Source organism: Eublepharis macularius, chromosome 12, assembly GCF_028583425.1.
Source record: "Eublepharis macularius isolate TG4126 chromosome 12, MPM_Emac_v1.0, whole genome shotgun sequence".
Lineage (NCBI taxonomy): Eukaryota > Metazoa > Chordata > Lepidosauria > Squamata > Eublepharidae > Eublepharis > Eublepharis macularius.
The window spans coordinates 79551417-79576903 of record NC_072801.1 but is presented as its reverse complement, the minus strand read 5'-3'; the positions used below and the strand labels follow the sequence as shown (position 1 = coordinate 79576903).

Here is a 25487-nt window from a genome sequence, read left to right as displayed (position 1 = left end):
GGAAAGATATCTCCCTGAAATTCCAAATTTGGAAATGGTTAAAACAGCAGCGGAGTATGAATTTCAAATTTAGCGCAGTATTGGGTGTGGGGGGGAGGGGACATCAAAATCCTTTTAAGTGAATGAAGGTTTATTACCACTTTACATCTGGCAACCTCTAGATGAGAAAGGAGTAGGAAAAGAACAGGTGGAGGAAGGATTTGATGGGGGGGGGTCAAGGAAGAGGCTATGGGGACCAGGCCCAGGTGCAGGGGAAGGCAAAAAATGCCAAGAAGAGGAAAGGGGCGACAGGCAGAGCGGAAGCCCCCCTCTCACAGATACTATGTTGAGGCATCAAGGTGGCTTCAGGAACGGAGATATACAGAGAATACACAGCCTTTTGTAAGTACACAAAAAGGGAAGACGAGGTTAGATTTTGAATCTGCAACCAGCCACTCTAGAGCAATTGGAATATGCACACACACATCCTACCCTATGGTGTGTGTGTGTGTGGGGGGGGTCAAAGTGGGGCTAGAAAATAGCTTCAGGTCAAACTATACAGAGATGTCATTGCTTAATCAGTGTGTGTGTGTGTCCAAACAGAGTTAGTAAATAGTTGAGAGTCATTGGGGGGGGGGTGCTTTCATGGGCCCAGAAACGAGAGATGTCCCATTTGGCAAAAGTACTGTTTTAAAGGGCCCGGTTTGAATTAGAATGGTTTGGCTTAAAACACCCCAGCGTTTCAATTCCACACCTGAATTTTAGCACCCAGGATTTTGCTAGTAGGATGGCAAGGCAGGCCATACATGTGGACACGTGTTGCTGTAAAATGTTCACTGCAGTACACCCCACTATCAGAAGGAACTTGGCTGGCCAAATTGGGCAGGCAGCTGGGGTGCTTCCTGGTTCCAGAATGCCTCCGTGGAACTGGCTTGGGCCTACTGGTTGTTCCTGAACCCACGAAGGGTCACACTGCAAAGTTCAAATGCTTGTCACTTTGTCAGTTTGTCACTTTGCAGGGGAAAGGGTGGCAAATGTGTGCATCTTCCAAGCAGGCAGCCAGTCACAGCCTACCGGAGTTCATCCTGTCATCTGTGTTGGCTAGTTTTTTCCACCCACATGCCACCCCCCCCGTTGCACCTTGCAAAAATGCCTCGAAGCCATTGTTTCACCTCAGCAGAGAACTCGCAGAATCCCTGAGTTCACATTAACCCTGTAACCATTTGACAAGGGGAAATGGGTGGGACGCTGGAGTTTGGACTGGAGGAGGGCTGGCACGGTGGGAGTCAGCTCTGGCTCTCTCTGGCTTTGCCAAGAGGAGTCTCAGACAGGCAGCCCGTGCCCCCTGCTCTGTGGTGGCTCTTTCTTCCACGAGTGGCTCAGCAGATGAGGTACTCTGCAGTCTGAGGCCAGTCTGAGGGGAATGACTTCAGAGGGGCTAGGCATAGCTTTCTGCCTCTGTCCCGATGTGCCCTTCAGAAGAGGGGCAAAGGAGGAGGGAGGAGGCTGCTAACCCGGACTCCTAAGTTTCTCTGGGGTGGAGTCTAGTGCTGAGGAAAGGTGTGGAGTATGTGTGCAAAAGAGGATGGATGGAAGCGGAGAACCGGGCTGCCTGGGCTCTCCAGAGGTTTGCTGGAAGCCAAACTGGACTGGGAAGTGAAAACAGCCAAGCAAAGTGGGAATGCCCATTAGCACTGGCTTGTCCATTGCTTCCTCCTGCAAGCTAGCAGCCGTGCGGGAGGGGACAATGAGTCAGCTGACCCGGTTACCGTGGCCACTGAAGGGTTGGAGCCACGAGACCTCAGAAGCTCTGGCAGAATTGCAGGAGTTTGGCTCTACTTGCTCCTGGCCCTCTTGGGCAACGGCCCACCAGAAATTTCCCTGTAAGTTAAATGGCCAGTCCATCCTTGCTGGAGGGGGCCAGGATTCCTAGCAGAGACAAGGAATGGGGATGGAACAAAGAACAAGCAGGTGGTTCTTGTGACTGGAAAGTGCCCCCCCCCCCACACACACACATGGAGAGCGCATGGAGTGTGAAGGGGGATGTGTCAGCACTCCCAGTTTCTGTTTCTGGAAGATCTGTAGTTTCCCCACAGGCTCCACTGACTCCACCCCACAGACATTACGGTGTTGTCCCCCGCCCCCCACAAGCCCTGTTTCACATTGGCTTCCCCTCCCACTGCCCTTTTAATTTATTGCCTGTTGAAATACTGTACAGACTGGTATATGGCAGAGCTGGGCATACTGAGATGTGGTGGGGGGTGGGTGGGGGGTGGGTGCAGAGTTTTATGGCATGCACCCTCCCCCGAGTTATTGGCTATTGGCTATTGTTCTCCCAAAGTCCCCAGGCCAGGAGGGTCCTTGCAGCATGCAAATAAAGTTCGAGACGTCCTGCTATGCCACAGAGTTGCCACTCAGTGGCCAAATAAGAGTATTGCATTTTATGGGTTGGTTTCTTCAATGGAAGCGGGCACTTTTTAGGAAGATATTTGAATGCAATGTTGCCATCCAGTGGCCAAATGGGGTATTATTCCATTTCGTAGGGAAAGGTTCTGCCAGCAGGCTGTGCTGCTCCATAAGACGTCTTCATTTTCGATAGGAAATTGTTGGCTCCTAGCGGCCCAAAACAGGAGCACAATCTTTCCTATTCTTGCTGGAGAGGATTTGATCCAGCACAAAAGGTGCTAATTTATAACACGCCAGTCCTGCATCGGCATTACAATTTTATATTGCAGCAGAAAGGATGGGAAGCGTATGATTTTCTTCGAATGAGTCGATACTGATATCCCATAGGTGAAGAAAAAGATTCCAGGTTGTAAAATTTGCTCCACTAGAACACTGTTAAGTGATTACAGTTTGGGGAAGGCCCTCCCCTCCTTTTGGGTCCTGAGGCAACCACGAGAGAGAGGGCAGTCTCTGACGCCTGAGCTGGTAAACCAAATCTGTTGTCCTTTTCCCCAAGGAAACTCATATCATTAACAGCTGCTGTCGTCCACAAATCCAAAGAAGTCAGCAACGAAATCTCATGCAGATTCCAGGAAGGACCATGTCACCACTCAGTGACTGAAAACAGTATAGCACGTTACTTTTTAAAAATTAGTTTTGAAACAGAAGATCTTTTTCCCTGTAGTACGAGACAGAACGTTACTTCCTGCCGGCTCCATGTCGACACACCTTTTCCTGCTGGCTTTCTCCTAACACGTTGGAACTCATGTCATCAGCACAGCAGAAGCAAAGCACCGTATTGCAATGTCTTGCTTGCATGGAAGACGGATCGTTTTTCTATGTTAACTGTATCCCTGACAGCTGCAACAACTTCCGTCTGCCCTATGGAAGCTGGAAAGCCTGAACGATGGGCTTTTGCCCACACAGCATCCCAATGCTGCCCCCTGGAGGCTGGAGGCCGTGTTGCAGCTATGGCTTGAACTGGAAGACTCTCTCTGTGTAATTTCTTCTCATCCAAAAGAAAAAATGTCTGTGGCCTGTGAACCTTCCCCTCCTGACAAATGGTCTTAAAAGTCCCAAAAGCTGAACGCAAGAGAGAAAAGGTGGGGGGTACATCCTGAGAAATAAAAGAGGAAATGTGAAGGAGTTTGTTCAGAAGGTGGCTGGAAGAGTGGCCAGTAGGGTGGGGATGCGTGCCTGGGACACACATGAGATGAGAAGAAGGTAGGGGCGGAGAAGGAGAATGCACCCCCCCATCCTCAGGGCTACGTGGCGTCAGCCTTAGATATCTCTTTGATAGGGGGCACAGCTATGTCTTCCTCCTCTGCCTTCTTGGACAGGGCTGGTTCAACAAGGTTGTGTAGCGATGGCTCACGATATAAAGCCACTGTGAAGGAAGGAAAAAGAGGAAGAAATGAAAACAAGACTGGGGTCAGAGCCCTGCCCCCCGCCATGGCAATCCCAGCCTACGGGCACAATCCAACCGGAACACAACCCTGGGTCAACTGCGTGGGAATTAAGTTCCTTAGGTCTCCTACATTTTGCCTAGAGTCAACAAACAGGGAGGCTGGGGCTGGCACAAGTGTTGCCATGTAAGAGTACACACGACAGTATTGTTCCAAAAGGGCCAGAAGGGATGCAATGTGAGCTGCTAATAGACGCGAGGCTCTGCAAGAGGCTGCTTGCAGACCTGTGATTCTGCAAGAGAGCATCTGTACATAAGGAACTGTGCAAGGTGGCCATTTGTATCCAAAGGAACCAAGGCCCACGAAGCTTCACCAACTCTCACCTTCCAGAAGTTTGGGGAGGAAGTGGGCAGCGGCTTTGGTCTTCTTGACTCGGTTTCCCTTCATCACCTGCCCATCTTTGTTGATGCCCAAATACCACGACCGTCCTGACTCCCGCTGCCGGTACAGGGTGGAGGAATACATCACGTAATAGTTTTCAAAGACACATTCCTTGAAACGGCACTCAGCGGTGAAGTGAGCCTGGAGGAGAGGGGTGAAGGAGACGCACAAGGCGGGGTTACTCCCGTGGTGGCCTTAATGGGGGAGCCCTGGTGCTTGACCTTCCTCCCAGACTCCTTTGTTTCACTCAGTGGTGACTGATGTGCAAAACCACAAAAGGAGGGCTTAATGGGGCACACAGGAGGAGGGCAGATAAGACCCTGAAAAGTTAGAGGGGACTGGGGTGGGAAGGAAGAGTGGGGAGCAGCTCGAAGGAAGGCCCCTCCCTTGTGCCTGGAACGAATGTTTGGGACAGACTCTCTTACCAACTGTCAAACCCACTTTTGCGGCAAATCTCTGCCCCTCCCCATCACTCTACACAGTGAAATTGGACAGATCCACCAGATGAGACACCAGCACAGCCCCAGGCTGCTCTCCCAAAGGGCTTTTATGGGAGGGAGCTTTCCAGTTGGGACTGGGGCTAGTGTGTGTGGGGGGCTAGCCTCCCTGTTATGACCTGTACTTTCTTTGGGGTAGATTGTTCTTTTAATCTTCCCCTTACACCCTCTGGGTAGTTTGCTGCCACCAGGAATATATTATTCCAAAATATTTTATTCAAATTTCCCCTTTGGTAACGTGTTTATGTGGCCCTGAGGATAGGAATGGGATATAGCAATGACAGCTACACTGGGATATAACAAAACAAAACAAATGTTTATTTTTCAAGAAGGGTATTGGTTTCATAAAAGTAGTTCTTAGTTCTTAAAGTTACTTCCTATAAACTCATTCACACCGATCTCTTCTAAGGCTTCACACACAGTTAGCCTCCTTCACTAGACTCAATAGTCCTCTCACAAATACTTCAAATGTAGGCAGCCCACAGCTAGCCTCTCTTTCCCTGACTGAGTGTCCTTTCACAGACATGCTCAGTTCAGGGTCCACACAGGTCATATTTCTCTCATAAACACTTCCACATACTCAGGCTGCACACAGCTCGCCTCTCTTGCCCTAACTGAATCTTTTTCTCTCCCTCAGTAACTGAAAACTGCCTTCACTCCGCCCACCCTCTAAGTCATCAACCAATCATATCGCTCACTCATTCCTCTCTTTCACCCCCACTCTTCACCCAGCTCACACCAAGCATTTAAAGACACAGGCACCCATTTACTTGGCATCATTACACTCCCCCTCGATGCTAATTTGCAAATCGCAGAGGCCCTGGGAGGGCCCCCCCTGCTATTTGCTCCATCAGAAGAAACATACCGTCTGTCTATACATTTTCTCAGTGGGAGAAACAGTGGGCGTGGGGAACTTCCCTTATGGTGGAAAGCAGGATCTATTTTTATGCTGTTACCAGCATGGTGTAGTGGTTAGTTCATCCCAGTAAGATCTGGGAGACCCAGGTTCGAATCCTCATTCTGCCACGGAGGCTCACTGGGTGACATGGAGCCAGTCACACTCTCTTAGTCTAACCTACTTCGCAGAGTTGTTGAGAGGATAAAATGGAGCAGAGGAGAATAATATAGGCCGCTCTGGGTCCTCATTGGGAAGGGGGGGGGGTACCAGTGAGTTAAGTAAGTAAGTAAGTAAGAACCACAACAATAACAACAAATGGAAACCCAGGTGAAGGACAGAGAATGTGGCTGAAGAATCAGATGATTAACACCTCCCCCACTTCAGATGTCGACCGACTCCTGTCCCTGGGGCTTGATAGCCAATAAGCAAAACTGAACACACCAGGAGACCCTCTTGGTCCTAAGTCAGAAGCCCCTCTTTCCCCACAGCATTTGGGGTGCTGTAGGAGGCATCGGCCACAAGGTGGCACTGCACAACGTCCGATTCCGGGGGGGGGGGGGAAGGGGGGGTTCTCCAGGATAACTGGGTTCGTGTCCCAGAATCGTGAGGCAAAGGAAGCCAAAGAAGCTATAATGTTAATGAGAGCAAAATGTCCCAGAGAGCCCCCCCCCGCACTGCTTTCCCCCTCTGCAAGAGACCTGTCATCTTCTGCCAAATTTCCCCCCAAAATGTTTAATTGGTATTAAAAAGATCTCGTAAAAGCTGCCAGTAGTTATGGGGAGAAGAGAGCCCTCCTGAAAGGCGTTTTGGCCAGGAACTGAAAAGGGGGAAACAATACCCCCCCCCCTGCATCACTCCTAAGGCCTGAGTCACATTTTTAATGCCAGCAGCAGCCAGGAAGCAGGGGAGCCAGGTGCCCCTGAGTACATGCAGAGTGCATCTCCATCACAATAACGTGATATTATCATGGTTCATGCTGATGAAGGGGAGAAGAGAAGGGGAACTTTCAAATTAGGAAAAGAGGGTGAGATCCCCCCCTCCCCCGGCCCAATTTTTATTGTTATTTAAAGTGGTTGGTTTAAAGGGAAAACACTAAAAAGAGAATGGGGGGGGAGAAAGTAGGAGGGGAAGGGGCATCAGGAGACCCTGGGGACAACTGGACAAGGCCAGACAGTGCCTACCACACACATTAAAGAGCACCCATATTCCAGGAAAGCTGACCCTGGTCAGGATCCACAGTTGCTTGGAAACCTTGGCACCTGCCTGCAAATCCCACATGAAAGAGTGTGGCTGTGGGGAAAGGACTCTGTCCATGCTCAGAGGCCTTTCTTGTTACTTCTCAGGCACCGGGTTTGAAAGCAAGTCCTGGCATAGGAAACCTGTTCAGGGGCTGAGACCTGGCAAGCACGAGCCCCAGCAGAGTGTTCTGGACATCTGCTTTCGTGCCACGGGCTGTCAAGGGCCAGAGAAGAAGAGTGGAGTAAAGGTGGGGCGGGCATCAATCTAGGTTCAAATCTCTGCTCTGCCACAAAGCTCACCAGGAGACATGGGGCCACCTGCTACTTCAACCACACCGCCCAGTATATTTCTCGCCCTTCCCATGTTGCTGTGAGGATAAAATGGAGGGGGGAGGGCCTTGGAAGAAGGGCAAGAGAAGACACCTAAACCGAGAGACTTTGGACCCTAAATCCCAGCACAGAGGGTGCACCAGGGCCCCCCTCCCCTCCCCTCCCCTCTGGAGCTTGCTGGCCCCTTTTTCAGTCCGTGCCACACCTAGAGTAGGGCAGGAGGTGCCACAAACTGCTGAGATCCCTTCTGGATCCGGGTCAGGGAATTCTCTCCGGGGAAGCCTCGTTAACCAGGGCAGGCAGTTTCTAATTGCAGCGCAGAGCAGGGGGTGGGTGGGGAGGGAGCAAGCTTGTGCTGGGGAGAACCGAGCAGAGAAGCAGCGTGGCTCCAAGAGGTCCCCTGTTCACAGGCCAGTGACAAATTCACTCAGTGCTACGTTTGGAGTCTGGGGAGCAGGGCACCGGCCTACCTTGCAGCGCTGTGGGAAGAACTGCAGGAGGTCCTGAGCGGGTGAAGCTTTCGAAGCACCATGAAGCCCAGCCTGGTTCCGTGGGCCCTCACGCCAAAGGGCACCTGCCATGGGCGTGAAGCACGCCCAGAGGCCTGCCGTGTTCCTCCCCCTCCCCTGGCAGCCATGCCAGATCCTGATCGCAGCGAGACCCGCAGCAGCCCCCGCTTGGCCCAGTGCTCTAAAAAGTAGAGACTGGATTGTCAGAGTGTGTCTGCACGAACCAGCCTGGTGTGGTGGCCAGAATAACAGATGAGGATCTGGGAGACCCGGGTTCCAATCCCTGCTCGGACATGGAAGCCTGCTGGGTGACCGTGGGCCAGTCACACCCTCCCAGCCTAACCTACCCCACAGGGCTGTTGTGAGGATAAATGGAGAATGAAGTAGGCTACGTTGGGTCCCCCCTGGGAAAGAAAGGCGAGGTATAAATTTAAAAAACTAAAAAACAAAGCAAAATAGATTAAGTAAACAAAACAAAATAAACTGGGGCCGTTTCCAGACGGCTGACCTGCACCCGGGACGTCACGCCACGTTTCGGATCGTGCCGGGGAAAACGCGGTATTTTGCGTTTTCCCCGGCACGATCTGAAACGTTGCAAGACGTCCCGGGTGCAGGTCAGCCATCTGGAAACGGCCTGGCCCTGTTCTCTTTAACTCTGCAGTGCTCCCCTTTTGCTCCCATGCCTTCTGCAGTGGCCCAGTGGGCTGAAAGCATCAGCCAAGCTGTTCCTGCCCGCCCGCCCGCCCGCCCGCCCGGGCAGAGCAGGTGAACGCCACTCTTCGGGGCAACTCTTCCGCCTAACTGCAGCCACGACGGTTCTCGTGGTGGAAGAGAGTGAGGCACCAGCACAGCCTGCTCCCCCACCCTCCAGCCGGCTCCCTGGGCGGAAGGAGGCAAAGATACTCACGGAGGTATAGAGATAGCCCTCAGCATTCATGGCTATGTACTGTCCTGATTTGGTGCTCTGGATGGCGACCACTCGGAGACCCACTGGAATCAAGTTAAAGAGAGCTGTGGGCAGAAAAAGAGGAGAGGCGACTGGAGAAACACGGCATGGCAAGAAGGGGCGACCCTTCCTTGGGTGCCAAAATGCCCTGAGCCAGCCCTGCCTGCAGCCAAGAGCTACAGCTGACTCTTGGTGTCCAAACTGGATCCGAGTAACCAGGGTTGAAGAAGAAAAGAGTAGCACCACCTCTAAGGCTAACAAAGTTTGTGTTAGGGCAGGGGTGGGCAAATTGCGGCCCGCGGGCCACATGCGGCCCGCTACAGTTTTTTGTGGCCCATCAAGACAGTCAGAAAAATCCGCCTTGAACTGAGATTTCATTCCCGTGCGCGATATGAAATTAGCACAATAAATAAATTGAATAAAACTACCACTATTTTATTTAATTTATATTTATTGATTTTTATGATACAATTTATACCTTTTCTGAAACGCAAAGTTAACTAATGAATGCAATCATTTTAAAAGGTGCGGCCCTCCGCTAACCTCCGCTCCCACAAAGTGGCCCCCGAGCCAAAACAATTGCCCACTCCTGTGTTAGGGTATGAGCTTTCGTGAGTCACAGCTCACTCATCTGAAGAAGTGAGCTGTGACTCATGAAAACTCATACCCCACCATAAATTTTGTTAGTCTTAGAGGTGCTATTGGACTCTTGCTCTTTTCTACTGCTACAGGCAGACTCACACGGCTACCCATCTCAGACTAGAAGGAGAAGGGAGCTGGACTCCTAGCTGAGAGGGGAGCAGTGACCAGGGGACGCAAAGAGGGGTCCCTTGGGCCCGCCTTTCAGGCTTGGGGTGGGGGAGCGAAAGAGGCAGTGTGGTTGCTGCAGAGCCTGGGTTTGACAGGAGGGCGGGGGGTTCCGGGAATTCTTGGCTCCAAGCACCATTGGCCAGGTGCTGGGCCTGTGCCAGGAGATGCAGGTGGCCACCGTTCCCAGGGGGAGGCCTCTGATAAATGCTGCTAAACGGGGAGGCCTGCTTGGTATGCGGGGCGGCTAGCAGGGCTGTGTGCTGGAATGGGCTCAGGACAGGCGGCAACGGAGAGGACAAGCTCATCCATCACGTACCCCTCCCTGGGTCCCTGGGCAGCCAAGACTCAATTATGCAGAGAGGGAACTTGGAGGGGCCGAGCACAGATGGTGCAGAAGGCAGCTGCACATGGGGCTCCTCTGGGGCTGTCCAGAGAAGCAGGAGGGACCCCAAACCCCCCCCCCCCCTTGCTGAAGGGGCACACCAAGAATGCAGTGCTGTGACACAGACCTCCATGTCCCCCCCTCCCCATACAGGCAACAATGGGGAGCTGAGCGAGGTGATTCTGCCCCCCCCCCCGGGCTCTCAGGACAGCTAAATAGAACTGCTCTGTCCTGAGGCTTTGCCCTCCACGGGCCTTCGTGCGAGTATCTGCTGGCTGCGGTGTGAAGTGAGAGGCTGGTCTAGGAGGCCCCAGCTTTGGACTGACCCAGGAGGGCGCTTCAGGTGCTCTTCTCTGCTTGCCTCTTGGTAGCCCAGGGCAGGGGGCAGCAGGAACCACAACTGCTAAGTGAGCGAGCCACCAGCCCCCTTTTGGGCCAGGACTGCCTCCACTTCGGGGGAAGAGGATTTGGGGCACCATTTTGGGCAGGGGGGGGCCTGCTGAAATGAGCAGGAACTCAAGGCCTTCCCTGCGGGCTTCAAGACCTGGGGACTGGGTCGGGAAAAGGGTGCGAGACCCCCTGCACGGTGCCCTTACAGAACCCGTTGGCATCCTCTCGCGTGCCGTCGATCCTGCCGTCCGGGTGGGCCTGGAGGTAGTAGCCATGCCTGCAGAAGAGTCTGGTGACGATGCCTTTCAGCTGCGGCTCTGTGGGGGGTCCCAAGAAGGGGGAGGAGAAAAGAAGAGGGCATTGCGGCAAGGACAACGTCAATCAGAGCGGAGGGATCACTTTGCCAGCTACCTTACTGCATAAAAGCACAGGAAAGAGCGCCAGGCCTCTGGAGCCGAGGGCCCTGCTCCGAAGAGGACGGCTGTGCTTGTGCTGTGAAGGTCCCCAGCTGGTGCCCAGGAAGGATAGCCCCGGGGGGGGTCTCAGATTGCCTTCGCAAAAACCCTAAGGCCCTTCAAGTGGTTTCCGGTCCTGCTAGCTTTGGTGACCCATCCCGGCCCCAGCTCTTCACTGTGCCATTCCAACAGGATTTCTACAACCCCACCAGCCACGCAGAGTAAGAAAACGTCCTCCCTTAGGGCTCCAGGATTAGCACAACCCTAAAGAATCGACCTGCCTTGGACAGGGGCCCATATCTGCCTTTGCAGCCCCTCGGCCTTCTCATTTAGGGCCCCCGTGCCTTCCTCAGAGGAAGACCGAACGCAGGAAGGGCGCTTCTTCAGAATCCGACCGCTGGTTCATCCAGCTAAGTATGGGGTTCCCTCTGACCAGCTGTGGCTCTTCCAGGTCTCCAACAGAGGCCTTTCCCTGCCCGACTACCTGAAATCTTTCCCCTGGAGCTGCTAGAGAGTGACCCAGGGACCCTGTGCAAGCAAAGCAGGAGCTCTGAGCCATGCCCCCCCCCATCCTGCCTCCTCTGCCCAGCAGCGGCTCTCCAGGGTCTCTGGCAGAGAAAGCCTGTTCTCAGCACCTCTCACCTTACAAGTGGACTCAGCCACCGACCTCTTGCAAAATAACTGCTGGTCTCCCCGAGAGCTGAACCAGACTGCTGCCAGCTCCCCTAGAGAATCTCTTTGGAGGAATGGAGAAATGCCCAACGTGTGCACCCTGCAGCTGCCAACACTCAAGAGAAGCAGCAGCAGAGTGGGAGGGGGCAGCGAAGGGCCGAGGCTGAGTTGATGCTGGACTGGCAGCAGGGGCGAGAGTCTCCAACGGATGGAGGGGGGGAAGAGACCTGCCAATGGGCACCATTCATCCACCAGGGGACCAGCCCACAGGGACCTTCTGCCTGCCCTCGGCTCCACGCCCCTCTGCCCAGCCCTCCCCCTTCTGTCATGTGGCCCTCTGTTGACTACCCCCCTCCCAGCCCAGGTGGTGCTTGGCTGTGTCCCGCCAGCTGTTTTGTTCACCCGCAAGGGGAATTCTAGAGCGATCTCATCCCTGATGGAAAACCTTCGGGGGAGGAGACTGTGATGCAGCCGAAAAGAGGAGAAAAGCCCCCGAGGCAGTCGCTTTGCGAAGTGCCCCAGCCCCTTTTCGAGCCCAGGGTCCCACCAGCCTCCAGAAAGCATCCCTACTGACAGTAGCCCCCCCCCACTTCAGCCCTGCAGCTTTGCTGAAACCACCACATTCTCCCTGCCACAATACGAGGCGTCGCAGGGCATGCACGGTGGAATCGTTTCCGTGGGGTTTTAACCAGACGGGATAGATTGTGGAATCACTAGCTGGTTGCTTTTGACTATCAGTTGTATTTGTGGGACCCCTTAATTGTAGTGATGTTTTTAGTTTTAATCATATTTATTGGGGTTTTTTTGTTTTTAATGTTGTAAAACTGGCCCTCCGCTGGCCCTCCATCCTGGGCGAGGGAGCCTCGGAGCCCTGACTGGACGCAACTGTGCTCAGACCCCGCCAAGAGCCCGGCCGGGGCTTCGCTCTTCTTTGGCACAAGCCGCTGAGTCAGGCTGGCTGTGGCTTGGAGGGGCCTGCAAAGATCCCTCCTCCCCCTCCCCGCTTGCTGGCACTTGCTCCTTTCTGCTGCCTGGATTCCCACCGGATGATGGATGACAATTTCTCCTCTGTTGCTGAGGCAGCGAGAATTGCTGCCGCTTGGCTGAGATAATCTGCCTCCCCACGCTTGGAAATTCTGCCTGCCCCACAAGGACCCTCTCCCTGAAACTGTCCCGATTACCTCCCTCGAAGAACATTTTGGAAAAGATTAGGAGTGCAGGGGGCAGAGAGGACAGGGCCTTGTGTTGAGCTGGCAAAGGGGGACGCTGGGGACTGGGCCAGGTGTGTCCCCGTGTGCTCACGCAAACCTGCCATCCGGGCTTATGGGCACACAGCCACACATCTGGGCATCAGGGGCTGAAGGATCAGTGCTCAGTTAGTTACCTTAAAAAAAGAAAAGAGAACTCAAGCCAACTCACAATGAGGACAAGAAACTTGCTTTACAAAAAGACCCAAGCTCACCTTGGAATCATCCCACGTGAACTGTGCCACCCTTTATAATCTGAGCCACTGCTGAGCCCCAGAACCTGTTTCCAGCGCCAAGGCCCATTCCTGGCATGCATGAAGCAACAACCTAGAAGGAAGTGCCTCTGAGTGCGTGCAAATGTCCTTTTGCTCACCACCCCAAAAGTCTCTGCAAGCCCACAATGAGAAACAGACGTTGAAGGACAAATTCATGGAGGGCAGGTCTCTCAGCAACAATGAGCAATCCCAGGTAAATGGAGCTTCCATATTCAAGAGCTGTTTATCTCAAAACACCAGAAGCTTGGGCGGGCAGTTTGGGTGCTTCCCGAAGGCAGCTGACTGGCCAATAGATGCTCACCTAGAGGACGTTTGGCCCGGATGGCCCTTCCATGCCATGCCCGGCTCCTTCCTACTGTCCCTCCCAGGTAGGCAGCATTCACGATTTCACAATTAGTAGGAGAGGCAGGTTTCAAAGGTGCTTTTGGAAATGCAAAAACGGGGGCTGGCACAAAGCAGGCTGTAGTTGCCCCCAGCCAGGAACTCCCATTACCTCCTGGATGTGGCTGGCAGTGGCAGGAAGGCAGCGTCTGACCCCCATCCTGTGCAAGGGCCCCCTCCTCACGTCAGCTCCCCGAGAAGCTGCTCTGGAGCAAAGGCTCCACTTTCGAGGGGCCAGGGTCCCCCCCCCCCTTTGTGACGGGCTGTGGGCCAAGGAAATGGCCGGTGGGAGAAAACACAAGCAACAGAGCCAGTGGACAAAAGCTCTCTGGACATCTCTGTTTGGGAGGGCTCTTTTGCTTGGCCGGTTCCAAGCTTTGTCTTGCTCTCTCTCTTTCTCTCTCTGTCTCCCTCTCCCTGGCTGCATTCTGACAGGCGCTGGAAATAAGTCACAAGCTGTTCTCTGGAGGGGCTTTTCTGGGCCAGGCATCTGGGAGATGACATGTGGGGAAAGACTTTTAAGTAAATTATACTTAGCAAAGAAAAATGGGCACCTTTAACAAGCCACGGAGAGGCTTTCCATTCAATCAGCGCCTGGAGATCTGAACATTTTAATTCCATTGTTCCTTTAAAGGGGGAGGACTGGGGGAAATGCATTTTGCTTTTGAGGAGTTGAAACAAAGCAAGGCGGTGGGGTGGGGTGGGTGGGAACAGAGAGCATGCAGGGACTGCACACTCCCCTGTGTGATGTGGGGGCTGCTAAAGGCAGGGCAGAACTAGTGATAGTCATTAAAGGGGGGGCGTGTTATCACATGCTGGGGGTTGATATATTCTCAAGTGGAACAAGGCTTCTGGGAGTTAAACTAGGTGCTAGGATTCTTGGATCCTCTGGGAGGAAAATGGGGCCTTGTGCAAGTGGGGCAGGATCCTCAAATGTTGCGTCCCCCTGTCCCTCTGCTCTGCTCCCTCCTAATTAATTTGCAGCCCTTTGCCCGGCTGCAATGTCTCTTCTGGCTGCATCTCCTCAAGGGCGATCCTAGCCAAAGCAGAAGTATCAGTCGTCTGTCCCCAGCAAATTCTTCTCCCCCATCGTTAGCTTTATTCTTCTCACCCGCTCACTCCATTCCTGGCTCTGGGTGACCTTCCCCCTGCTCCACGCAAAGAGTGCACACCACCACCACTGCACGACTGACAGGCAATCTTTGCCTCTGACCTGCAATGGAGGTCAATGGAGAACCAACGGGTTGAAATTAAATCAAGAGTTTCTGGCTAAACATTAGGAAGAACTTCCAGACAGAGCAGTCCCGCAGTGGAACAGAGGCTTCCTCGGGAGGTGGTGGGCTCTCCTCCTTTGGAGGTGTTTAAGCAGAAGCTCGAAGGCCATCTGACAGCAATGCTGATTCTGTGAACCTGGGCAGAGCATGAGGGGGAGGGCAGGAAGGGCTACATCAGTGCTTAGTTCTCGTGGCCCTTTTTCACATGCCCAGGGTAAGGCTGATCACCCCCTTGGGGTCAGGAAGCAATTTTTCCCCAGGCCAGTTTAGCTGGGGATCCTGACGGTGTTTTGCCATCTTCTGGGCATGGGGCAGGGGTCACTGGGGCAGTTGGGGGAGGGTAGTTGTGAATTTCCTGCACTGTGCAGGGGGTTGGGCTAGATGACCCTGGAGGACCCTTCCAACCCTAGGATTCTAATTCATTTCATGGATGGGAATAGCTGAGGCTGAGAAACAGAACAGTTTATGGGGAAGGGCCGTGGCTCAGTGGCAGAGCATTTGCTCAGGACACAGCAGGTTCCAGGTTCCATTCCCAACACCTCTAGCTAAAAGGATCATGTGAAAGACCTTGGCTTGAGCCCCTGGAGAGGCACTGCCAGTCTGAGCAGACAAGACTGACTCGGGTGGACCAAGGGTCTAGTTCTGTGTAAGGCAGCTTCATGGTGAGCCCAAAGCAGGATTTGAACACGGTGCCTCCTGTCTTTAGGCTCAGGATACCCTGTCTGGATGCCGTGGCCTCTCCCTGGGAAGCACCGCTGTGTCACGGAGCCCACAGACATCCAAGGGCCAGCAGCTATTCAGGTAAAGAAAGGCAATTCTGTGGGTGCTCGGGGGCACTGTTACCCCACCCGTTACTGAATCCAAAAATTATCATCACCGTTCATTCGTCTACCACTCTTCTAGACAAACTAGTGCCCAATCAGAGTGGGGAACGAAGTCAGTGTTGTCGGGAAGGGCTGACCCAAGGCCACTTGCAGAGCTCATGGCAGGAGTGAGAATCAAACCGGCAGCGTGCCGATTTGCAGCCCAACCACTTAACCACTAGGCTACACCAGCTACAAATGAGATTCCCGGGCTCAGAGGGCTCATCTGTTCCGCCCTGTTCTCCACTGCTTCACTGAGTATGTTTCACTCTCCACTGACTGGTACTGTGGGACCGAACCCCAGGCCTCCCCGTTGCCAAGCAGCCGCTCTGCCACTGAGCTACTACCCCCACCTGAAGCAGGAGGCGCCCAGGATCGGGGAGGCCTCGGCCCCTTCATCTCAAGCCGCCTTCAGATGTTCCTCTGTGAGCTTGTGGATCCTGTGTAGCCACTGGCACTGCCCCCATGGGGCTGGTGGGCGGACTGGGCCAGAGGGCATGATCAGCAAACACACAGATGAATTCCACGGGGCCTGCAGGCATTTCCTCACTGGGAGGGGAAGGACACTCTCCGGACACGCCCAAGGCGTTCTTTCCCCTCCCCCGTGTTCTGGGGCCAAGTGCTTGCGCTACAGCTGGGGCTTTCGGGACCAGGCCAGAGTGGACTTTGAGCCCCAAACCCCACTTGCCTTGGGAAAGGCAGAAAGACTGTGATGTGACTCTCTTCCTGGATGGCCACCAACAGAGCACAAAGCGAGGCGCTCTGGTCTGTCTGCAGAGCGCCCCCTAAACCTAAGGCCTGCTCTCGGAACGAAGACTCCAGAGGCCAGCCCTCTATTGAGGTGGGGTTTTGCACGCCTTAATGCAGCTCCCTGAAGAGGGTGGTGTGGACTGTGGCCTACAATTTGTGGGGCTGGAGCAATGGAGCCCAAAGGGGAGCTTTCTTCCCCAGCATGCAATGTAGGGCTGAAGCCCTGGTGTCTTGTGTGTGTGTGTGTGTGCGTGTCACCTTCGTTCTTTCCCTCGCCTCCCCCTCGCTCTCTCACTGCAGCTGCAGAGAGAGAGAGAGAGAGCATGCAAGCCTACAAGGTTACAGGAGCAAAGGAACCAGCCAGAGGGAGGGTGGACAGGCAGGCAGGGAGGGGGCAGGAACTGAGCCAGCTTTGAGCCTCTGCAGTTGCCAAGGCAGGGCCTCACCTTGGAGCCTCATGAGAAGATGTGATGTTGGGAGCAGCTCTGGGACCTGGGGGGGGGCCGCTGTGGGCCAAGATTGGGGGGGGCAGCTGACAGCTCTGCCCTCCTTAGCAAACTGGGGCCACGGCTGCCTGGGCTACTGGCGGGCTGCTCTGGGAGGTGCATCACCAAACACGGGATGGGAGGGCCTGCATGTGAGAGTCTGGGGGACATTTTGGGTGAGGGGCTGTCACCACATTAGTGATTTGGGGTATCTGAAGATGAAAGGCGGGGCTCACGGGAGGGATTTTGTGGAGTGGGAGCCGAAGGGCAACAGGACCTCATGTATTGGGAGCGGGAAGATTTGGGGAGCTGACAGGGTCTGGAAGGTGGAGCGGGGCTGGAAAAGACCGGGGAGGGTGTGTGTGTCTGTGTGTGTGTGTGTGTCTCTCTCTCACAAGACGTGGTTGTTAGGGAGAGTTTTACTCATCAGGACTGAAGCAGCATCTGGGGAACAGAAAGATTGTATGGGGGGGGGAGAGGCAGGGAATAAATCACTCCGGATAATTTCTTTGCTTGTCTACAGCAGCCGGTTCTTAAATACACACACAGGCAGACTGGTGGGCCCCCCCTCGTCCCAGGTACTTCTAACAAAATGCAATTTACTTCCCTGTTCCTCTCCCTTCCCATAATGTATGCAAATATATTTAAATAGCGTTAATTTATTTTAATGTGCCTGCCTTGCAGCAGGGCCTAGAAAGCTACAGCCCTGAAAATAAATACCTAAGAGAAGGATTATGAATTGCAATTAGGGCAGGCATAGAAGGGGGGGGGATTAAGGCAGCGGGGAGGAAGGGGCCGGCGACTATGGGGGTGGGGGGCAATCCTGGGGAAAGAGGCAGGCAGGGATGATGGCTCGAGAGGGAAGCCCCTGGCTGGGGCCCGGGGGGGGGGGGGCGGGCGGCAGCGGCCCAGGGTTGAGTCAGGCTGGCGCGATGCGAGCACTGGAGGCTCCCTGGCATCCGTCGCGGGAGGTTTCAATCATGTTTATACCCCAATTTCCCAATAAGCGTACAAATAAAACCGGGCGGATTTTGAAGCTCCAGCGAGCCTCCCTTGGCGGCGGCTTCTCACCCCCCATAAATATCTTCCTTTCCGACGCCGCGCCGCTCCCTCGCCTAATGAAGAAGCCCCAGCGCGCCTCCTCAGCGGAACCCGACACCAGCCCCGCTCCCTCGCCAGCGCCGGCGGGACATTCCCCGACGTGACCGCAGAGCCGGAGGAACCGCAGCGGCCGGGCCTCGCCGACGCCCCGTGGCCCGGATCCGCGCCGGGCGCGTCCGGCCTCTTTTCGCCGGAGCCCATCCGCGCCCGCCCGGCTGCCTTCGGCCTGCAGGTGCCCCGGCCTGGCTCTTGGCCTGGGGGAAGCTCCGCGCCGGGGCTGCTTTGCAGGGCGACGGCCCTGGGCTCGACCCCGGCTGCTCAGGCCTTTCTCCCCGCGGCTGTCGGGCCACTCCTGCAGGGCCAATCCCGCCTCTCTCGGCCTCGGAGCGTCCTTCTCGGCCGAGCGCCGTGGCAGGCGGCGGGAGGGGGGCTCCGGCTCCCTCTGGGGCATAGGAGCGGGGGTGGGGGGAGGCGCGGCGTTCAAGGCTGGGCTCCAGCGGGCCGGCGCGCCGGCCTGATTGGCTACTGGGACGGAGAGGCCCTCTGCACATGGCCCAAGGCACGGCCTCCTTTCGAAGGCCCTCGGAAGCGCGGGGTTCGCTTGTCTCCCCCTGCGTAACCGGGCCTGAGCGAGAAAGGCGGGCTCGGAATCGCTGTGCCGGCTGGGGAGCAACTTTAAGGCGCCTCCTCGGACTGGGGCTGGCGCAGAGGGGGTCCCCGCCCCGGGGAGACTGCAGCCGGCGGGGCCGCGTCTGAGCCTCGGGGCTGAGAAGCAGGCCTGGGCGGAGCTCTCTGGGGAGCAGCTCGGACGCCTGGGTTCTTTCTGCAGGCCTCGGGGCGAGAGCTTCTCTTCCGCAGCCTCCCACAAGGACAGAGGCGGGGACCGAGGCAAGGAAACAGGCGCTGTGGCGGCTGCCTTGCCACGGAGTCGGAGGCCTTTTCTCGGAAGAGCCTGGTCCGCCTGCCTGCTTGCCACCAGGGGCCTCGGAGATAGACTGCCGCTGAGCGAGGAGGCTCCGCTGGGCAAACCCTTTGGAAAGGCGCCGCCTAAAGCCCTCGCGGCCAGACCCGGAAGCCGACTCGGCGGCTCCCTTTGGCCGGACCGCACCGGATGGCGGCCCGCAGCCCAGCACGAGTTCCAGCTCCTCCGCGCTCCCCTCCGAGCTCCGGGGCGCCGCGCTCGCCTTCCTCGGTTGCTTTCCGGCGCCGAGACGTGCAGGGCGGCAGAGGGGATGTGGCAACGGGGGGGGGGGGGCTCCAGGGAACGGAGGACTGGGCGATGCCGCCCGCCCCCGCCGGCCTATGGTTCAGACTGGGCCGCCCCGGACTTGCTGAGGGCCGGGCAATTCTGGCTGAATTGCTTTTTACCTATCGTAATCCTCCTTGAGGCTCAGTGAGGAAGGGGAGCTGTAAATGAAGTAATAAATGAACAAAGGAGGGGATTTTTGACACCCTGACCCAACGCCTTTTGGGGAGGGGCTGTGAGGAGCTGGGCATTTGGTGGGATTTCGGGCTGCTGCTGGTGGGATTACAGTGACTGGAGAGAGCCGCATCAGCTTCTGGCCTCCCAAGCAGTATTGCAGGGGACGCCCTTTCTGGACCCAAACCACAAGAGTGCCTGTTGCGGTGTGCCTCAGTGGCAGGAACTGCCTTTAGCTGGCCTATGGGCAGCAATATTTTCATGACATGTGCTGGCTAGGCTCAGCCACACACTGGTCAAGTTCAGGTTGGACTACTGCAGTCTATTATATGGGGCAGCCCTGGAAGGCAGAGTCAAATCATGCAAAACTCTGCAACAGCTATGCAGGCCAAATCCTAGCAGTTTCCAAAAGGCTTTTCCTTAGCTGCCAGTTTGTTTCTGGGCACAATTCAAGGTACTGGTCCTTACGTATGAAGCGCTGAACCGTCGAGGACCAGGGCATTTAAAGGGCCACATGCTGGGCCATTGGGGTTTGTCGAAGAGGGGCCCTGCAATATATGCCCCGCCTTCTCTGTGAGTGCCCCAGGAGTTTGCAATAACGCCCCCCCACCCCCTCGCTGGTGTGGCTGGCACCAAGACTTTTGAGCGAATGGAGGCAGGCGAAACGTGCTTTCCCTTCTGGCATCAGGGTCAGGTTGCTCCAGCTCGCGCGGTCCTTCCCTGTTCAGTAGTCTGCCTGAGTCAAGTGGTCGTCTTTGCTGGAATTATTTGTTGGCCTCTGAAGGGGATTTAAGGGAGCTTTTAAAAATCTTACTTGCTTGTTTCGTTTTTGTAGAGAAGCAGCCTTGAAAGCCTGGCGGAGTAAAAGGGTATTCAGTGAAGTAGCAGATGTCAGGGAGGCCGACAGACCCGCCCACACGCGACTTTTTGCAGGCACACGAGGGCTGGTCCTGCAGTGCAGGAAAAACAGGCTAGAATAAGAGCGCCTGGGAAGTTCGGGGGGGGGGGTGGATTCTGGCAGCTGCGGGGATCTGGTCCCAGAAGAAACGCCACCGCAGGGGGGCAATGTGCAAAGAAGCAGGTTTTTCACCAAGGCTCCAGAAATCCCTTCTGCTTGAAGGAGGAAAGGGGGAGAGGGCAGGGAGGAACCCAAGCACTGCTCAGAGCCCAGGCAGCAAACCAAAGACAACAACCTGTTCAGGGTAGGATCCTGATGGAGAAAGGGAAAGCTGAGGGAGGCTCGGACTGCCCAGCTGGCGAGGGGACCCAGGGGTCTGGGATCACCGTTTTGGGGCTCCAGACTACTGTGCCTTCCGATTCCGCCCCCTTCCTCTTAGCAAGGGTCGCTCAAAATGGAGCAGCAGGATTCGCACCCAGGAGCGCACCTTAACGACCCACAAGGTTTTCAGGGTATGTAGCTCACTTGATCAGATACTGGACAAAGGGTGTCTGACAAAGGGAGCTTGGGCTCGCGGAACCTTCGGCCAAGAAAACCGTACTGTCTTTAAGGTGCTCCTGGGCTCAGCCCTTGCTGTTCTGTTGCAGACCAACATGACCACCCGAGTGAAACAAAAGGGAGTGCAGAGAGGGAGAACCCTCTCTAAGACCAAGGCCTGGTCCTCAACTCCACCCCCCTCCCGGTCATTTTGAAAGCACAGTTAGGCACATAGGTCTCTCCCTGGCGTCCATCCAGCAGCCACATCCTTTCCCCGTCACACGCAGTGCATCTCTTGCGCTGCCAAACAGCCACACAGCAGAACAGGGTTGTTGTTGCAGAATTCTGCATCCCAACCGACTCAGTTTCCTCTGAAGCAGGATTCCTGGCCTACTGGCTGGAAAGTGAGTGGACCATGCGAGGTGGGAGGCTCTGTGGCCAGGGAGGGGCCAACGGAGCCAGGGCGAGTGCCTGAACCAAGGGAATCTGTCTTCTCCTGGACCGGGCCAGCAGCACCGCAGGCCCAGGAGGGGATGTCTGTCCCCTGCCACGCTGCTGCTGTCTGGGAGTGAACTGGGCCCCTGTGATGCACTGCCCCCCTTCTCATTATATAGCAACAACAAACCACGTATATGTCTGACTAACAACACAAGTAATTCATTTATTTACACATTTACATATGCACAAATCGCACCGTAAAAAAACTACTTATACATATAATTCTTCACACATGGAAAACCATTAACACAGTTGCTCGAATACAGGCACCTCAAGATAATAAAGTGCTGGTGCTACAAAGTGCTATATAAGTTCATTGCATGTACAATCAATAAAGTGCAAATGCCTGGTAACAACCCAGAATAATCTCTACTTCACAGGTCCTGAATAGCAAAGGTCCAATTAGTGGGTGAGAGTTCCAATAAAATGAAGTAAATCCTTACTGTATATTATTCCAAATGGCTGTGCAAAAATAGAGTAAATCCTTCATAAATCGTATTTATAAGTACTTATTCACATGTCCATTCAAAGGATTTACTGACTGTGTGCTCTTTGACAAAGATTGTATGAAATGGGTCACATAAGGATCTAGATAACCTGTCGGAGGACCGTACTACTTTCCTTCCTGCCCCCTAGGCATTTGCACTTTATTGATTGTACGTGCAATGAACTTATACAGCACTTTGTAGCACCAGCACTTTATTATCTTGAGGTGCCTGTATTCAAGCAACTGTGTTAATGGTTTTCCACGTGTGAGGTGAAGAATTATATGTATAAGTAGTTTTTTTACTGTGTGATTTGTGCAGATGTGAATGTGTACATAAATGAATTACTTGTATTGTTAGTCAGGCATATACGTGGTTTGTTGTTGCTATACATTTTTTAATACCACTGTGTCACTCTGCTTTCCCCCTTCTCATTATGCCCCCCCCGGCAGTAGCTTGGGTCCATCCCCCCCTTTTTTGCAACCAGCGGAAGCCAAACAAATTGTGGAAATGCACGCAACTTTGTGCCCATCTGGACGTTCTGAAGACTTGATGCAGGTTGCGGAAGTTGGCCTTTTCCTAGATGCAGAGGAGTTAGCCGTGCAAAATCAAAAAGAGTCCAGTAGCACCTTTAGTCCTAAAGGTGCTACTGGACTCTTTTTGGCCTTTTGCTGGCACAGAATCGACCTGTTTCGGCACAGGGCACGGCACACCATTCCTCTCCTCTTGTCTAGACACTTGTAGACTTGCTCCAGTTTGAATTTCCAAACCATCCCTTCATCCATCCCTGCAAACTATGACCTGTGTGTCCTCTTGTGGTTTTTTTAGATGTAAAATTCTGCCCCAGGAAAAAGATGGACTCTGCAGCCTGTTTCCACATTGCAAATGAAGCTGACCTGCACTGTTGAGGTTGTCATGAGAAGGGGCCATCAGCAATTTGGGGCCTTAGCCCCACCCTGTAGCCACAGGGAATCATTCCACAGGCAGCGCCAGCGTATACTGGGAAGTCACAAGGACTAAAGCCTTGGGGTGTTGGGGGAGGGGGAGCTGACGAGGCCCTTGAACGGATCCCCTGACCATGTTGAGCGGGTAAATAGCAGCTGCAAGGAGATGCTCAAAGCATCTGAATTCCGTGCCTGGCACTCTCCCTTCACAATCCCAGCCCACAGGCGCGTGGCCTTTGCCTAGCGTTCCTCAGGCCAATAATTATCCTCCGAAGGAGCATTTGGTAAAAGGACAAGGCTTGGGAACACGGCCTACAGGGGATCCCGTCGCAGATGGCATCCGCCCACTGAGGTAGAGGGAAGGAAGGGGGCGAGGGGCGAAGAAGGCGCTACTCAGCAGCCCCCAAGTCCCTCCTGCCCCCAGCCCCTCCAAGCCTACAAAGGGGGCACTGAGGCCAAAGCTTCCCCGTTGTTGCCCCTCCCCAGCAAGTGGCTTTCAGAGGGGCGGGGCCTCTGAACCTGGAGGTCCAGTTTCACCCCTTTGACTCATTGCTATTGATGCAAACGCCTCCTTCATGAATTTGTCCAACTTTTAAAGCCATCCAAGCTATCTTACTGCATATTAAAACGCTATTTCCTCATTGTTTTCAGTAGAAGTGAGTTTCACAGGTTAAATACACAACATACGATGAAGTGCTTTGATTTCTTCTGAATCTGTTACCTATCAATACCCCCCCACCCCCCACAATACTAGTATAAGGGGAAAGGAAGAAAAAGTTCTCCGTCTTTGCCCTTTCTCGACCTCATGCATAATTTTACATACCTGCCTCGTGCGAGTCCTGCCTTTGTCCCCCCCCCCGCCTCTCAGAAGCCCCCAAACCTTCGCCTTTCTGCCTTAGTCATGTGGGTTGCGTGTTTTGGCTCCCCTAGTGAACGCTGGTTTTCATTGCCAAGACTCAGAAGTGAAGCGTATAAAATGAGGCTGCCCCTGAGCACGTACAAAGTACCCACCTCTTGATTAACCCCAATTGTCCCTCTGCCCCCAAATCTAAGGTGATTTCTTTACAGGTTTCTTCCTCTTTTCCTCCTTTTAACAAAATCTCGCCCTGAGGGTTCCCTCCTGTATTAACTCCTCCCAAGAGCCCCTGGGGAAACTCGCACCCATTCCAAGGCAGCTGTGGGCAAACGGCATTTTGATGGATTAGGCTGAAATATCGGTGTGATTATTCTTGCCTTCCAAACTGCTTGGAGAAAAAGCAAAGGGGGGGAGGCTCCTGTGCCGAGCAGCAGCATCTGGATTCAGAATTCACTTATGCGAATGAACCTTCTCATCATTTAGAGGCCTTTAAAATGAAGGAGCTGTCTTTTGAAGCGCTATAAAAGCCTCAGAGGGCCCCATCCACCACTTAATTTGAGTTTGAGCTCCTTGGGACTTACGTATTTCAACAGAAAATAAAACAAATGGGATTTATATCCATTTTTACAGCATCTCAGTGCACAAGCTTGAGATGCAGGGTGTAATATAAGGCAAGAGTGTTCCTAGGCATGTGTAAAGTGCTACAACCGTTCCCTTATCACCCTTCTGGGACCGGTGGGGTGCCAGCAGCACGCTCATTTTACAAACCAGCCGCCTAGGGAGCAGACCCCTGTCACTGGCCCAGCACCTGAGCTATGTGCTAACTTTTCTCAGAAGGGCAACGACAACTTCACCCCAAGAGCCTGCCTGTCCTGAACCCGTACACTCACCACCAGCCACAGTGGGAAGGAGGGATCGCAGAGGGACGCACTCCATAGGGGTGCTATGGCTCGGTCGACATGTTCTCCGAGAACGGGTGGTGCAGCCTCCCCAGCGCCAGCCTGATAGCCAGCTGGGCCGCTTATGGCACTCGCCAGGCCCTCCGAAGCAGAGTTAGGCGCTTCCAAGTGCCCTGAAGTCCATGGGCTTGGAAGGGTGTCGCCGTGCTTAGGCAGGACTGCATTGTCAGTGAAAAGCGGGTTCTGCTATCTATCCCCCCTCCCCCTCCCAAAACCCTGGAGAGCCAAGAGTGGTGATGAGGGTGACAGCCACCAAGCCAGAGGCGCCGCGGAGCGCCGTTGTCAGTCTCCGGGGATGCTCGGATGGGGCCCGAGTCCACTGCCCGGGGGGGGGGGGCGGGGGACGAGTTTGGCGGTTCAGAAGCTGGCCCCGGAGACGCGCGGCGCGGCGCCCTCCCGCCGTCGAACTGCCCGCCAGTTCCCAGGCAACCGCCCAGGTCCGGAGCGGCCCCTCCAGGCATGTCCACTTGCACGTCCGGTTTCTTTGCCGACGCGTCCCGCGGTCACCTTCTCCACGCACCCGAGACCAACCAGCCTGCAGACGCCCCTCCAGCATGCCCCCGGGCTTCCGACCCCGCACGCTCCCCGCCCCCTCGCCACAGCCCGGGGCCAAGGCAGAGCCCCGACGGCCGGCCTCGCCCCGCCCCGCCCCGCCCCAGGCCGCGAGAGCCCCGCGCGCTTCCCGTCCGGGGCCAAGCCTGCGCCCGGGGCCCCGAGGGCGCCCCCCGCCCGCCCGCCCGCCGGCCCTGCCGCGCCGCGCCGCGCCGCGCCACTCACCGGGCGCCTTCTCCAGGCGGCCCTTGCGCCCCCCGCACAGGCGGACCTTGGAGATGAGCCCCAGCAGCTGCTTCTGGCACAGCGACTTGGTGCCGCGCGGGCACGCCTTCCGCTGCGTGGAGACCGGCCGGCTGGCCACCGGGTCGCGGATCTCGCGCTTCTGCCGGATGAGCGAGCTGGCCAGCGCCGCCATCCCGGCCCCGGCCCCGGCCCCGGCCCCGGCCGGCCGCCGGCCGCGCTGCTTCAGACGTGGCGGCCGCGCCGGAGCCCCAGCCCGCGCCCGAGCCGCCGCCGCCGCCGCCTTGCGGCCATCGCGCCGGCGGGGAGGGCGGGGCGCGG

The 25487-nt window shown here is 55.2% G+C and overlaps 1 protein-coding gene across 2 annotated transcripts; it reads right to left on the bottom strand.

Moving 5' to 3' along the window:
* Nucleotides 1-2138: 2138 nt before the first annotated feature.
* On the bottom strand, nucleotides 2139-25341 carry FGF11 (fibroblast growth factor 11). Of its 2 annotated transcripts, none has more exons than XM_054995209.1 (5): nucleotides 25149-25341; nucleotides 10478-10588; nucleotides 8651-8754; nucleotides 4214-4412; nucleotides 2139-3811 (listed from the first exon to the last, which is right to left on the bottom strand). In XM_054995209.1, the coding sequence occupies exons 1-5, from the start codon at nucleotides 25339-25341 to the stop codon at nucleotides 3690-3692; spliced, it is 729 nt and encodes a 242-aa protein (XP_054851184.1). In that variant the 3' UTR covers nucleotides 2139-3689. The 2 variants fall into 2 exon arrangements, with proteins under 2 accessions (XP_054851184.1, XP_054851185.1); XM_054995210.1 differs by lacking the exon at nucleotides 25149-25341 and adding an exon at nucleotides 15792-15901.
* Nucleotides 25342-25487: the final 146 nt, after the last annotated feature.